Genomic DNA, 12,500 nt, shown 5'->3' with positions numbered 1-12,500 from the left:
TTAAATGATCCTCAACTATGCAAAAGCCTCTCAAACCTGGGAATTTGCAAAGTCCCAGGTTTGAGAGTTTTGCCTAGATGAAGGTCATTTAAATCGATCGATATTTGAAGAACGAGTTTTCTGGCCAAATCTTTAAATGCTCGTACATGTTTTTTTTCCCCGAGTGCGGCAGTTGACTGGCTAAACCTACTTGCATATTTAGAGCTGGATGGGAATTGCCTCTCATTGAGTTGTGAGCTATTTTGATTGAGCTACCTTGCATGTTCCCAATCATTTCACTAGAATACACTTAATTTATCTTTCTGGCTATAAACTTTGTTTTGCATTTTCTCCATTTCAGACTATCTACATTGCACGGAATCCCAAAGACCTGGTAGTTTCCTTCCATTTTATGCTGAATAAATTCTTTTTGAAAAGTATGTTCAATTTCTCCTTTTCACTCGATGACTTTTGCCAACTTTTTGTCGATGACGAAGGTAATGTTGTTTTTGTTTTGAGTTGTTTGGGGTTGTTTTTTTTCTGGGTTTTATTTTTACGTCATACTATGCTTGTTATCGAATGAAATTATTTATATGTGTTTGATGGTCCCTTAAATTTTCCCACACAGACAGAGAAAGATAAAGTGTAAAAATAAGAATAAATTAAGTATCTAATCGAAAGAACGCAAATGTTGCGAATTAAATATTATAGCTCTTCCTAGGCGTAGTATAGGCTTAACAACATTCAACTTGGTTTTCTAATTTAAGACAACCAGACATTTGGTTAATCTTCCGAAAATTGTATCGAATAGACTCAAGGTGGTGAAGTGTATTGATTGAGATTTGACCAGCAATACTAGTCGTCATTGTTCGAACCCATAGCTATCTCCTACATGCCAAAAAGCCGAAATGTAGTCCAATTAAATAAATAGCACTTTATTTTATGAAGTTTTGGTGCAGATGAGTTAAAATGCATAACCTTGTACGTCACAGTACATATGTAGGTATTACTGCGTCTAAACTTTGTGAGCATTGCTTACAAACTGGAAGGTCACCCGGTCCAGCAGGAGACACGTATTGAAGGTTGGTATGTTAGAATCACATAGAACAATTTTAGTCTCACTTTCAACTCACATCATGATTGATTTCGAATTATATCACACCAAAATCAATGACATCTTCTTGTTAAAATAACGGATATCTATGAGTGTTTCCTGTCTAACGGATGGAACAATAACGATCAAAATCGGTCCGTTCCGAAATTCTGTAGGTGCCGGTAAATGAATCTGACGACCAGGTGGCAAGATGGCAATTCCCAACATCAAATGACCCAGCCACCATTATGCTCTAGCAGATTTTGTAAATAATCATTTGAGTTAACAAGTATTAGAATAACCCTTAATTTGTAAACAAAATATTTGCAACTTACTCGTATGTCAAGGAATAAGAAATCGTTTTATAATTTTTAGATTTGCCAGTAATTCTGTGCTCTTTGACAAAAGTTTAACACGGGCTATACGTAATAATTTTGATACCCAACCCTTTTTTAAAAGAATAGATTTGCCATGCACTGCTGCCATTTGCTGTAACTAAAATAACATTCAAACTAGGTCTATACCCTTACGCATACTTTGTCACGGTTTGAGTACCATTTTCGTCATCTCTATTTCGTTCAATTAATTTTATCTTTTTTATTTTCTTTGCTATTTCCAGTGTACTATGGTCCATGGTGGAGGCACGTCAAGGAAGGCTGGGAGAGGAGGAATGACGATAATGTTTTGTATATAACTTATGAGGACATGAATTCAGTGAGCATTGTCTGTTTACGTACTACGGTCTAGATAGTTTCGTCAAACCAAATCTTGTTCAGCAACTCATCTAACTACGCGACATTAAATCCGTTACATATAGCTTACCTGCATACAAAAAAGAAAGGAAAAAAGAAAGGAAGAAAGGACGAAAAAATAAGAAAAGAAAACAACAACAGCAAGAGAAACAAAAAAGAAACATAAAACTGTGAGGCAATATCCACAACACCCACCCAGTGGCCCAAGACCAACATTTAATTCAAAAAATCACGGAGACCAGGGAAAGGACTCTTCCAAAACGAAAACCTCGAAATGAAATTGATTAATGTCCTCCTATCTTACAAAAATTATCAGTAAGACAAACGAAAATACGATTGAATATAAGTTTTTGGTGTTTGGGGAAGAGGGATGTCGCCAATCCTATGATTGTCTCTTCAACACACCTAAAACACTGGCTCTACAAAATACCTGAGTTTTAAGGACTTTATCTATGCGTTTAAAAATGTTACTCGAAGTTGCTTCTTCGAAAACAAGACATTCAATGACAGCTTTCTTGTCGCTGACGGACATCCACGAGGGAGCCATTTTGACGAAATGTGACAGAATTAAAATGTTTAACTTCAGGTTTAAAGAGAAAATGTGTAAATTCAATTGAGCCAAATATGACACTACATGAAAAAGAAATGAACTCAGAAGGAGATTTGTTCCATTACTTTTTGACTCACCCTCGTATAGTGTTTTTTAACAATAAGTTCAATATGCAACTTCGTATCTACTTATTGTGGTACTGTAACCTTATCCTCCCGCCCCTCCCCCTCCCCGCTCTTTCTTTCTGATAGGACCTTCCTGGTGCCATCAGAAAAATTGCAGGATTTCTGAACAAGGAACTGAGTGATGGGGATGTTGAGAAGATTGTTTCTCACTGCAGCTTTGAAGCGATGAGGGAAAACAACTTTGTGAATAAGAAATGGTACAAGGATCGTGGTCTGGCAGACAAGAATGTTCATTTCATTAGGAAAGGTTCGGGAATTCATCTGTTCGAATGAAAATAAGAGAGATAGAAAGATAGATAGATAGATTGATAGATAGATAGATAGATAGAGAGAGAGAGAGAGAGAGAGAGAGAGAGAGAGAGAGCTATGACGTTACTGTTATATAATCTTCTACTCTAGCAATAGTAGCTCATGTCCAGTGTTCATTTAGAGTCTGAGATTATCCAAGCACGTCTACTTATTCGTAATAGCAGAGAGCTAGTAATAGGGAATGAGATTAGCGGAAGAGTAGCGTCCCTTGATTGGAAGTCACGAGCGGAAATAAATTATTAGAGAGAGAATGTCATGTTGGTTGTGCGGCATGAGACACTTCACCGAAAGAGAGACGCATGCGCAAAACCATTTTGACGTTCTCTCTGTAAGGTGACGTCCAATCAAGGGACGCTACTCTTCCGCTAATCTCATTCCCTATTGATGTTGTGAGTTGAGAATACAATTTTAAAAATATAATATAATAATAATAATATAATAATAATAATAATAATAATAATAATAATAATAATAATAATAATAATAATAATAATAATAATAATACTTTATTGCATCCCAAAAGGAAATTTTTTGTACAGACGTGTTATAATTTACACAATAAGATAAAAATACAATGGAAATAGGATGTATGTATAAAAAAAAGGAGCAGCTCTATAACCAGAGCTGCGCTTTATAATATGAATAATTTCAACACTGTAAAATAGTTAAAACTGTTACTATAAATTGAAAATTGAAAAGATTGCAAAACAAATAAATTAATAAATTAATATTTATAGTTAAAAAAAGTAAAAATGAGAAATAATTATATAAAATGATTATTGCTTGTTGTTATAAAGCCTAATACTGGACGGCAGAAAAGATTTTCGATGTCTCTCTGTTTTCGTTAAAATAGAGAAAGGGCGACCACTTCTTTCTGACATAATAATTGATGGTCTTAGTGGATTATACTGGTCATTTAATATTTTAGTTATTTTATTTATACAAAATTTCTCGTATAAAAGATCTACATCGTCAACATCATTTATATAGCGTTTAATGGATTTTTTAATATTTGAATTTATTTTGTTCCTTTCCACTGCTAAGCAATTGCCTCCCAAGCTGTTATACAAAATGACAAAACACTTTCGATTACTGCTCTATAAAATAATGTGCAGAGGGTTTTATCTATTCTAAACTGAGAGAGTTTTGATAAAAAATATGTACGTCTGCACATCTTATGCCTAATTATTTTCAAGTGTTCATCCCACTTGAGCCTGTCATCAATCGTTACACCAAGGTATTTGTAGTGAGGAACTCGCTGGACGAATTGGTCCTTTAATTTTAACGGTTCTATCGGTTCCTTCACTCTCCTAAAGTCAATCACTAGCTCCTTTGTCTTGCTTATGTTAAGCTCTAGGTGGTGGGCATCACACCAAGACACAAATCTATCAATTTCTTGCCTATAAGCCACTTCGTTGCCATTTGTTATGAGGCCTTGAAGAGCGGTGTCATCTGCAAACTTTATTAAAGGTACACTCAGGTTTTGACTTCTACAGTCATTCGTGTATATTGTGAATAATACAGGGGACAATACACAACCTTGAGGAGCACCAGTATTTGTAGTTATACAGGAAGATTTGTTTTGTCCTAATTGAACATATTGTGCTCTATCCGTTAGAAATTCGAGCACTCAAGCAATTATATACTTGTTTAAATTCAGACTAGTCAATTTTTGGACAACCAACTGAGGTTGCATTGTATTGAACGCTGAAGAAAAATCTGCAAAAAGCAATCTGCAATAGCTTTTAGCGTGATCTAGATGCCTGTAGATGTTGTTTGTAAACAGCAAAATGGCATCCTCTACGCCACGTCTTGGTTTGTAAGCAAATTGATGACTATCACTCAATGGCATAAACTGATTCCTAATTTTAACAAGAACAAGTTTTTCTAAAGATTTCATGACTATTGAAGTCAGTGCAACAGGTCTGAGATCGTTCATAGTTTCATGTTTTTTCTTTTTTTTGGAACAGGAATAATTTTTGAAGTTTTCCAAATTTCAGGGATCGAAACGCATTGGAGGGACCAGTTAAAAATATGTGTATAAATGGGGGAAAACTGATGGGCACATTCTTTTAATAGTTTTCCTTTCAATCCATCCGGCCCAGCAGCCTTCCTCTCGTTTAGTTTCGAAAATACGAATCTCGTTTCCTCTTCACTGACCTCAATAGTCATTTCATCTTCCAAAGCCCTGTCTAATTTATGTTTTTCATTTTCAACATCAAATTTGTTTGCTGTGTCGAAACGTGAATAAAATTTATTTAAAGTTTCAATTTCGATATCTTCTGATATAATCGTGGGCTTTGGATTATAGTTAACAGCAGTTTTAAGCCCCCGCCACGTGTCCCGTATATCCCCAGAAGAAAAGCATTTTTCAATTTTATTTTTGTACTTGTCTCTACAACTAGATATTACCCTCTTTATCTCTTTTTGTTTTGTTTTCAGATCTTTTTTGTTTCCACTAGTAAAGAGAGTTTTCTTTTCGTTCAATAAAAGTTTTAGATCTTTTGTTATCCAAGGCTTGTTGTTAGGATAATATTTTATTTCTTTTTTACAAGACACTAGCTGTTCACAGAATTTTAAATACTCACTCACACAGTCATTCAGCTCATCCACACTATCACATGATTCGATAAAAACATTCCAGTCAGTGCATTCAAAACAACCACGCAAATCTTCACACACACTTTCGTTCCAGATCTGTACACTTTTCTTTACTGGTTTTACACGTTTAAAAACAGGGCGGTAGGTGGGGAGTAGCAAGAGCATGCAATGGTCAGATAAACCTAATGGGGCACGGGGTAAACATTTATAACTATTTTTAATATGACACAGGAATAAATCTATTGTTTTTTTTGTCCCTTGTCTCGCAGTCCACGTATTGATGAAGTCCCGGGAGAGTAAAATCGTAACATTGATTAAAATCGCCAGTGACCATCAATACGGCATCGGGTGACTTAATTTGAATGTCCTGTATTTCTTTCCTCAAAATATTTTTCGCTGTGGTGTTGTCTGATGATGGTGGAATGTAGACGTTGATGATGATGACATGAGTATATTCCCGGGGTAGATAATATGGTCGTGACGAAACAGTAATAAATTCAATATAATCGTCACAATACATTTTCTTAATCTGACAGTTATTGGGGTGGCACCATTTGTTGTTAATATATGTGCACACCCCACCCCCAGTTCGTTTATTTACATTAGTCCGATCTCCTCGAAATAGTGAATATTGTTCAATATTAAAACATGATGATGGTATGTGAGGAGATAGCCAACTCTCTGTTAACGCTATTATGGAGGCTTGACGATAGTCACTATTAAAACGACACAGTGAAAACAGTTCATCAATTTTATTTTTCAGTGATCTTACATTACCTGTCACTACACAGGGTAAAAATGGACGAAAAGGCCGTCTGTTAAATTTTGTTTTTATTCCTCCTTTTCTCCCCCTCTTTCTTACTTTAATAAACGATGTGTCAATAGTGGGTGGTGGGGGTGACACGGGTTGGAGGGATCGGAGAGTCTCTGGAGTATAAGTTATCGATAGGCTTTTGGCAGCAAAATCACAGGCTAAAACACCATTTATGCTTATAAATATACTAATAAATATAAAAATCAGGAACAATATATACTTCACATCCATTTAGAATAAAAATTAGGCGTAAATTCCGACGATTGAATGATAAATGAATAAAAATATGTGTAGAAAATAGGTAAACATTCACAACACGTCTGTTGTCGCCGGAAGCCAGCGCCAAAAGCACAAATTAAATTAAAAGGGCACATAAGATGCAGTTTGTACTGTAATGCATTGCAATGATATTTATTGCAACTACAGTGCTCGGTGGATTCTAGCACGCTCTGCAATACAGCACGCTGGAGTTTGGTGACCGAATTTGTTCTATATGAAATAAGTCGTTAAAACTTATAACCACACCCTAGGTACGCATCAGATTATGCTTAGTTGTTTTTTTAAAAAGCAATTGGTTCTATTTAATACAAGGTAATATTTTTTTAAAAATATTTGTCAAGCGACGTAGTTATAAGACGTCTAAGACATCGTCAACGCATTAATATGAGTGAGTTTGGGTTGGCATGGGTTGGTTGGAGTAGATATATTATGCTGGGTGCCAGTCTGTTTCAGCATTTTGTGATCGCGTGTCATCACAGGAGAAAAGGCCTACGGGGTAATTTGGGGCGTGCCTTTGGTTATGTCTTTGTGTGTGTGTGTGTGTGTGTGTGTGTGTGTGAGGGGGAGGGGGATGTTTTTGAGTGTGTGTGTGTGTGTGTGTGTGTGTATGCGTGTGTGTGTCTGTGTGTGCGTGTGTTTTTTTCGTAACTAGAGACGGTAAAAAAGAATGAGGACTAACAGGCACCAATTTTTCGATTTCTCTGTCTTATTGTTTTCGCCATTCCCGTATAATATATCTTTTTAAAAGTCAAACTGCGCCCAATGCATGAAAACCAGCCCATATAACAAACACCGGTATCGTTGATAAGGGAAGTAAGGCAGGAAATAATACTTGAATACTAAGGTGTTTTGGTTACCTCCCGTGAGTATAGGATTCCGAACGCTCAGATTATAACACGCTTTTTGGCTTCTCTCAAGGCATGCTAGACTTCAGCGAGTACTGTATATCACCGCTCAAGTATGAAGATTATCATGGAATGCTTAATAAATAGTTTTTAAAAACCCATTAAAATTGTTTAGAGAAGACCCTTTTAAAATAGGATACGGTCCTTGAACTAAACTCAAAGTGTTTATTGAACAGAAGTTTCAACACAAGATAAACACGAATTTTTTATCTATTTATTTACTTTTTTAAAACTGTCAATACTAAAACTATTAATACCTCTATTATATACTGTATTTCAAAATTTTTCTCTTTCCAGGAAAAATTGGTGATTGGAAAAACCATCTTTCAAAAGACATTGAGACCAAACTGAATAAAATGGTAGCGACTAAATTGGAGCCTTTCGGGGTTTCATTCAAAGACACAGAAGCGGAAAGTAGCAAATAGTCAACTTGCATAGTTTTTGTTTTGTTGTATTCAATTAATGAAAGAATTGGCTTGAATATCTGAGTGAATTTGAATGAATCATCTTTTATTGTTGTTATTATTATTATTATTATTATTGTTCTTCTTCTTCTTCTTCTTCTTCTTCTTCTTCTTCTTCTTCTTCTTCTTTTCTTTTCTTTATTATTATTATTATTATTATTATTATTATTATTATTATTATTATTATTATTATTATTATTATTATTATTATTATTATTATTATTATTATTATTATTATTATTTTAAAAAATTAATTTCTGTTTTAACTTTTAATCTTTCTAGGATGACAGTTTTATTTGTGATCATGTGCAGGTTTTGTGGCAAAGGAGTACGTCTAATCATTTCAGTCTCTGATGCGTCCCAGGCATAAAACGATGCCTTCCACCTCTCGCCTTTCAAGTCGTTGTCCTGATTCGTGGATCTTCCGCCTTTTCCACCGACAGATGCAAATAGAAACAGAACAGACAGGGGTTTCAGACCAGGAAGAGGTACTGGAGACATGCTCTGCGCACTTCAAGTCATCGTAGAAAAACTAAATGAAATTCACAAAGAAGCATACATCGTCTTTATAGATTACAGCAAAGCATTTGACAGTGTTGAACATAAAGAACTTTTTCAGACCCTACACGACAGGTTTCCCATCACATCTTGTTGCCCTTATGCAATCTTTATACACAAACCAAGAACTTAAAAATCGCTGGAACAACAAACACACCGAGTGCGTCATAATAGGATCAGGGGTAAGACAAAGTTGCATTCTGTCACCACACCTATTCAGCACATACACTGAGCAAATAATGAGAGAAGCAGCTGCTGAAAAGTTTGGAATTAAAATAGGAGGTCGAAAAATATCAAATCTCAGATATGCAGATGACACCGCAATCTTTACTAACAACCACACAGAAGCAACAACTTTCATTAATGATCTAAACAACGCAGGTGAGCTTAAAGGCCTAAAACTAAATACCAAAAAGACAAAATATATGCAAATCGGAGAAGTTAAAGATCAAGCCAAACTCATTTAAAGCGAAGAGATTGAAGGTATGTCTCATTTTAAATATTTGGGATCCACTAAAACGCAAAATTGCGATTGCTCGATGGATATAAGTAACAGAATTGCAATGGCAAAGAAAAGAATGACCTCTCTAATTAATATATGGAAAGATAAATCCATAGGACAAAATTCTAAAATAAAATTAGTAAAGGTATTGGTGTAGACAGTGATGACCTACGGACCCTCGAGAACAAAGATATGCTGAAATATGGTTTTACAGAAGGGATGATGAGGATAAGATGGAGGGGAAAAGAACAAATAAAAGCATATGGGAAGAGCTGGAAGTCATGCCAGAGCTATTAAATATAATCAAAAGGAGAAAAATGTTTTTTTTTTCGGTCATATATTATGCCGAAACCCATCCACGCTGATGAAAGACGTGGTACAGGGGAAAATGGAGGGCAAACGAAGGAGGGGAAGACCTAGGCACTTATATAAAAAAACATCCTAGAATGGACAGAGATGAATAAAAGGGAACTATATTGTTGATACTGTCAACAGACGAAGAGAATGGGCGGACATTTGCGGGCAGCTAACGTGAATGAGGACGACGCTGGATAGTGAGTGAGTGAGTGATTATTATTATTATTATTATTATTATTATTATTATTATATCATATCATCATCATCATCATCATCATATCATCATCATATCATATTATCATCATCATCATCATCATTATTATTATTATTATTGTATTATTATTATTATTATTATTATTATTATTATTATTATTGTTATTTATTATTATTATATTATTATTATTTTATTATTTATTATTATTATTTATTATTATTATTATTATTATTATTATTATTATTATTATATTATTATTATTATTATTATTATTATTATTATTATTATTATTATTATTATTATTATTATTATTATTATTTATTATTAGTTGTTACTATTATTATTATTGTTATTTATTATTATTATTATTATTATTATTATTATTATTATTATTATTATTATTATTATTATTATTATTATTATTATTATTATTATTATTATTATTATTCATCTCTCTTTGGCGATGTTGCTCTATGTGAACCCAACAATGACTGAATTGTGCGCATAATATTCAGAAATTGTCAAATATGTTACGATATGCTTTTACAAGTGAAATTTGCATAATATGTCATGTAAACTTTTAAGGATTGTGGTTGAAAATTTAAAAACACTATGATGACAATTTACAAATGGATGAACTCAATCCACTATCTAGATAGTTGATTTCTAATACTGTAAGGTAACAAAAAATCAACAAGAAACAAGACCGGTTTTTATTGAAGACCCTCTCTAATCGCCGTATATTGATAGAATGTTCGTAAAGAATCAAATGATATTTGGTCACGTGATACAAGGCCTTGAAGACGAAATGAAAAAAAAATACTAACAAAACCACACCAAACACACACACACACACTCACACGCACGCACACAGACACACACACACACACACAAATATACAACCGCCCCCCCCCCCCACTTCCAAAACTAAGCAAATTATAAAACGAAAAACAAATATTTTTTTAAAAGTTGGTTACATATTATGGCACTGCTGCCAAAGAAAATTGTTGAGGGCTGCAGAATGTTAGTTAAAAGTATGGTAGAAAGGCCAAGAATATGGGCAATGAGCCGTTATTCATTCCCGATGGAATTATTTTCTTCAAGTTCTCTATTCTTGTAAGCTAGGGAGGGTAAGATTACTTGCTACAGGCGAGACAGAGCAGTGGGAAATCAATCTTGGAATAATTTGGGTAGATGAAGCAAAGACCATACCACTGCAATAACATCTCTAGTGGACCTCTCCATAGACAACACATGGCACGCAGCACTACTCACATAAGACAATTTGAAGTGAAAACAACAATTTAGGTTAGCACCCTCCATAGTCGTTGCGTCAGAGCTCTTTAGAAAATCTTTGTGCCTTGATTTGTAATATTGCTTATTTGTTTTTTTAGCTGTGTGCTGTAATGATAAGCGACTACTCAAGGATCAATAGGAACAAGAGAGCAACCATCAGGCTGTTTGTTTTTAAAGGTTTTACGGCGCTTGCAACACATTCAGGTCATAATGGCGCCAGTAAACAGGGATAGTTAAAAAGTCTAGAATTACAAATGAAATAAATGACACTTGTTAAGCGTTTTCCGTAAAACCAAACTTCGCAAAGCGCTTTACAGATATTGATTTTCGTTACGAACACATTTAGTCAAAATGAACTATAGGAAGAGTTGATGTTTGAGATATTATCGATTTCTATAATTAGTTGTGGTAGGATATTCCAGAGTTTAGGCCCAAAAAAAATGAATAGAGCGATCATCAAATGATTTTAATTTACTTTTAGTAGGTACAGATAATAAAGTGGTATCGCGTGATGATCGAAGGCTTCTGGTTCGAAGCTTAACCCTCTCCTTACCAGCCATTTTCAGAATTTTCCCCAAAACTTCACACCCACCCAACACGAAAGCAGACATTTTTTACTCAAACAGAAAAGCAACAAGCACATTATATACATAATATTGCTCGACACTATGAGCTCAATTACAGAGTGTCAAGTTTTTATAGCTATAGCAAAAAGAAATGAAATCTGGATAAGAAAAGTGACGGTTGCATCGTAACGAATGTGACGATTTTCTAATATGTGGGAAGGAGAGGCTTAATGTTTATTAGTTCAGAATGGTAAATGGGGGCTAAATAATTGAGACATTTGAAAACTAATAAAGCAATTTTGTAATGTTATATATTATATTCTGTTGCAGACAGGAAGCCAAACGTGGAATGGTGTAGTCGATTTATTCTTTTATGATATATTATTATGCGAACTGTTTAATTTTATACCCGTTGTAATTTAACAGTTAAATTCAGTGGGAGACCTGACAAAAAAGAATTGCAATAAATAAGTTTTGATAAAACCAGAGAAACTATTGATTTTTTGGTGACATTTTCAGTTAAATACTTCCCTAGCGTAAAAACTATGCTCAGAACACTACATTGGCCGCGCGCTCGAGTAAGAATCGAATTTAAAATTGCCCTTTTTTGTTTCAACGCACTAAATTCCCGATCTCTGAGTTACATTCAAGAACTTGTGGTCCCCTATTCCCCAATTCGTCAGCATAGGCCATCGGAGATCCGGCTACTAAAAGTGCCAAAAAAAAAACAACAAAAAAAAAACAAAAAAAACAACCAAAACACACGGCTTGCTAATTTCGGCGATAGATCATTCTATAAAGCAGGACCTTCCATTTGGAACTTGCTTCCTTTGTCAGTAAGGCTCGCGACCAGTGTCAAAGGTTTTAAGAAAAAGGTTACAATTTCTTGAATTACCAAGTTTGAAATATAGAAGAATTCGTGGGGATTTAATTCAGGTTTATAGATTGGTATATGGTCTGGATGGGATAGACTTTTCTGATTTTTTTTCATATTCTAATATTACTTTTACTAGAGGGGACAAGTTTAAGATTTTTGTCTCTAGATGCAAAACAAACATAAGACAAAACTGGTTCGG

General features: G+C 34.4%; 1 protein-coding gene across 1 annotated transcript in view; it reads left to right on the top strand.

Annotated features, from left to right (window-relative positions):
- Positions 1-7,937, top strand: part of LOC144967746 (sulfotransferase 4A1-like) — a 12,727-nt gene extending 4,790 nt beyond the window's left edge. The window contains exons 3-5 of the mRNA XM_078905330.1: positions 341-476; positions 1,692-1,786; positions 7,765-7,937. Of these exons, the coding sequence (XP_078761456.1) occupies positions 341-476; positions 1,692-1,786; positions 7,765-7,818 (285 nt within the window). The 3' untranslated portion in view covers positions 7,819-7,937. The remainder of the gene's footprint in view (positions 1-340; positions 477-1,691; positions 1,787-7,764) is intronic.
- Positions 7,938-12,500: the final 4,563 nt, after the last annotated feature.

This window comes from Berghia stephanieae, chromosome 3 (assembly GCF_034508935.2).
Source record: "Berghia stephanieae isolate SIO BIC M18660-M18661 chromosome 3, UCSD_Bste_1.3, whole genome shotgun sequence".
NCBI lineage: Eukaryota > Metazoa > Mollusca > Gastropoda > Nudibranchia > Aeolidiidae > Berghia > Berghia stephanieae.
The sequence above is the reverse complement of the archived record's forward strand: the minus strand, read 5'-3'. Positions and strand labels throughout refer to the sequence as shown.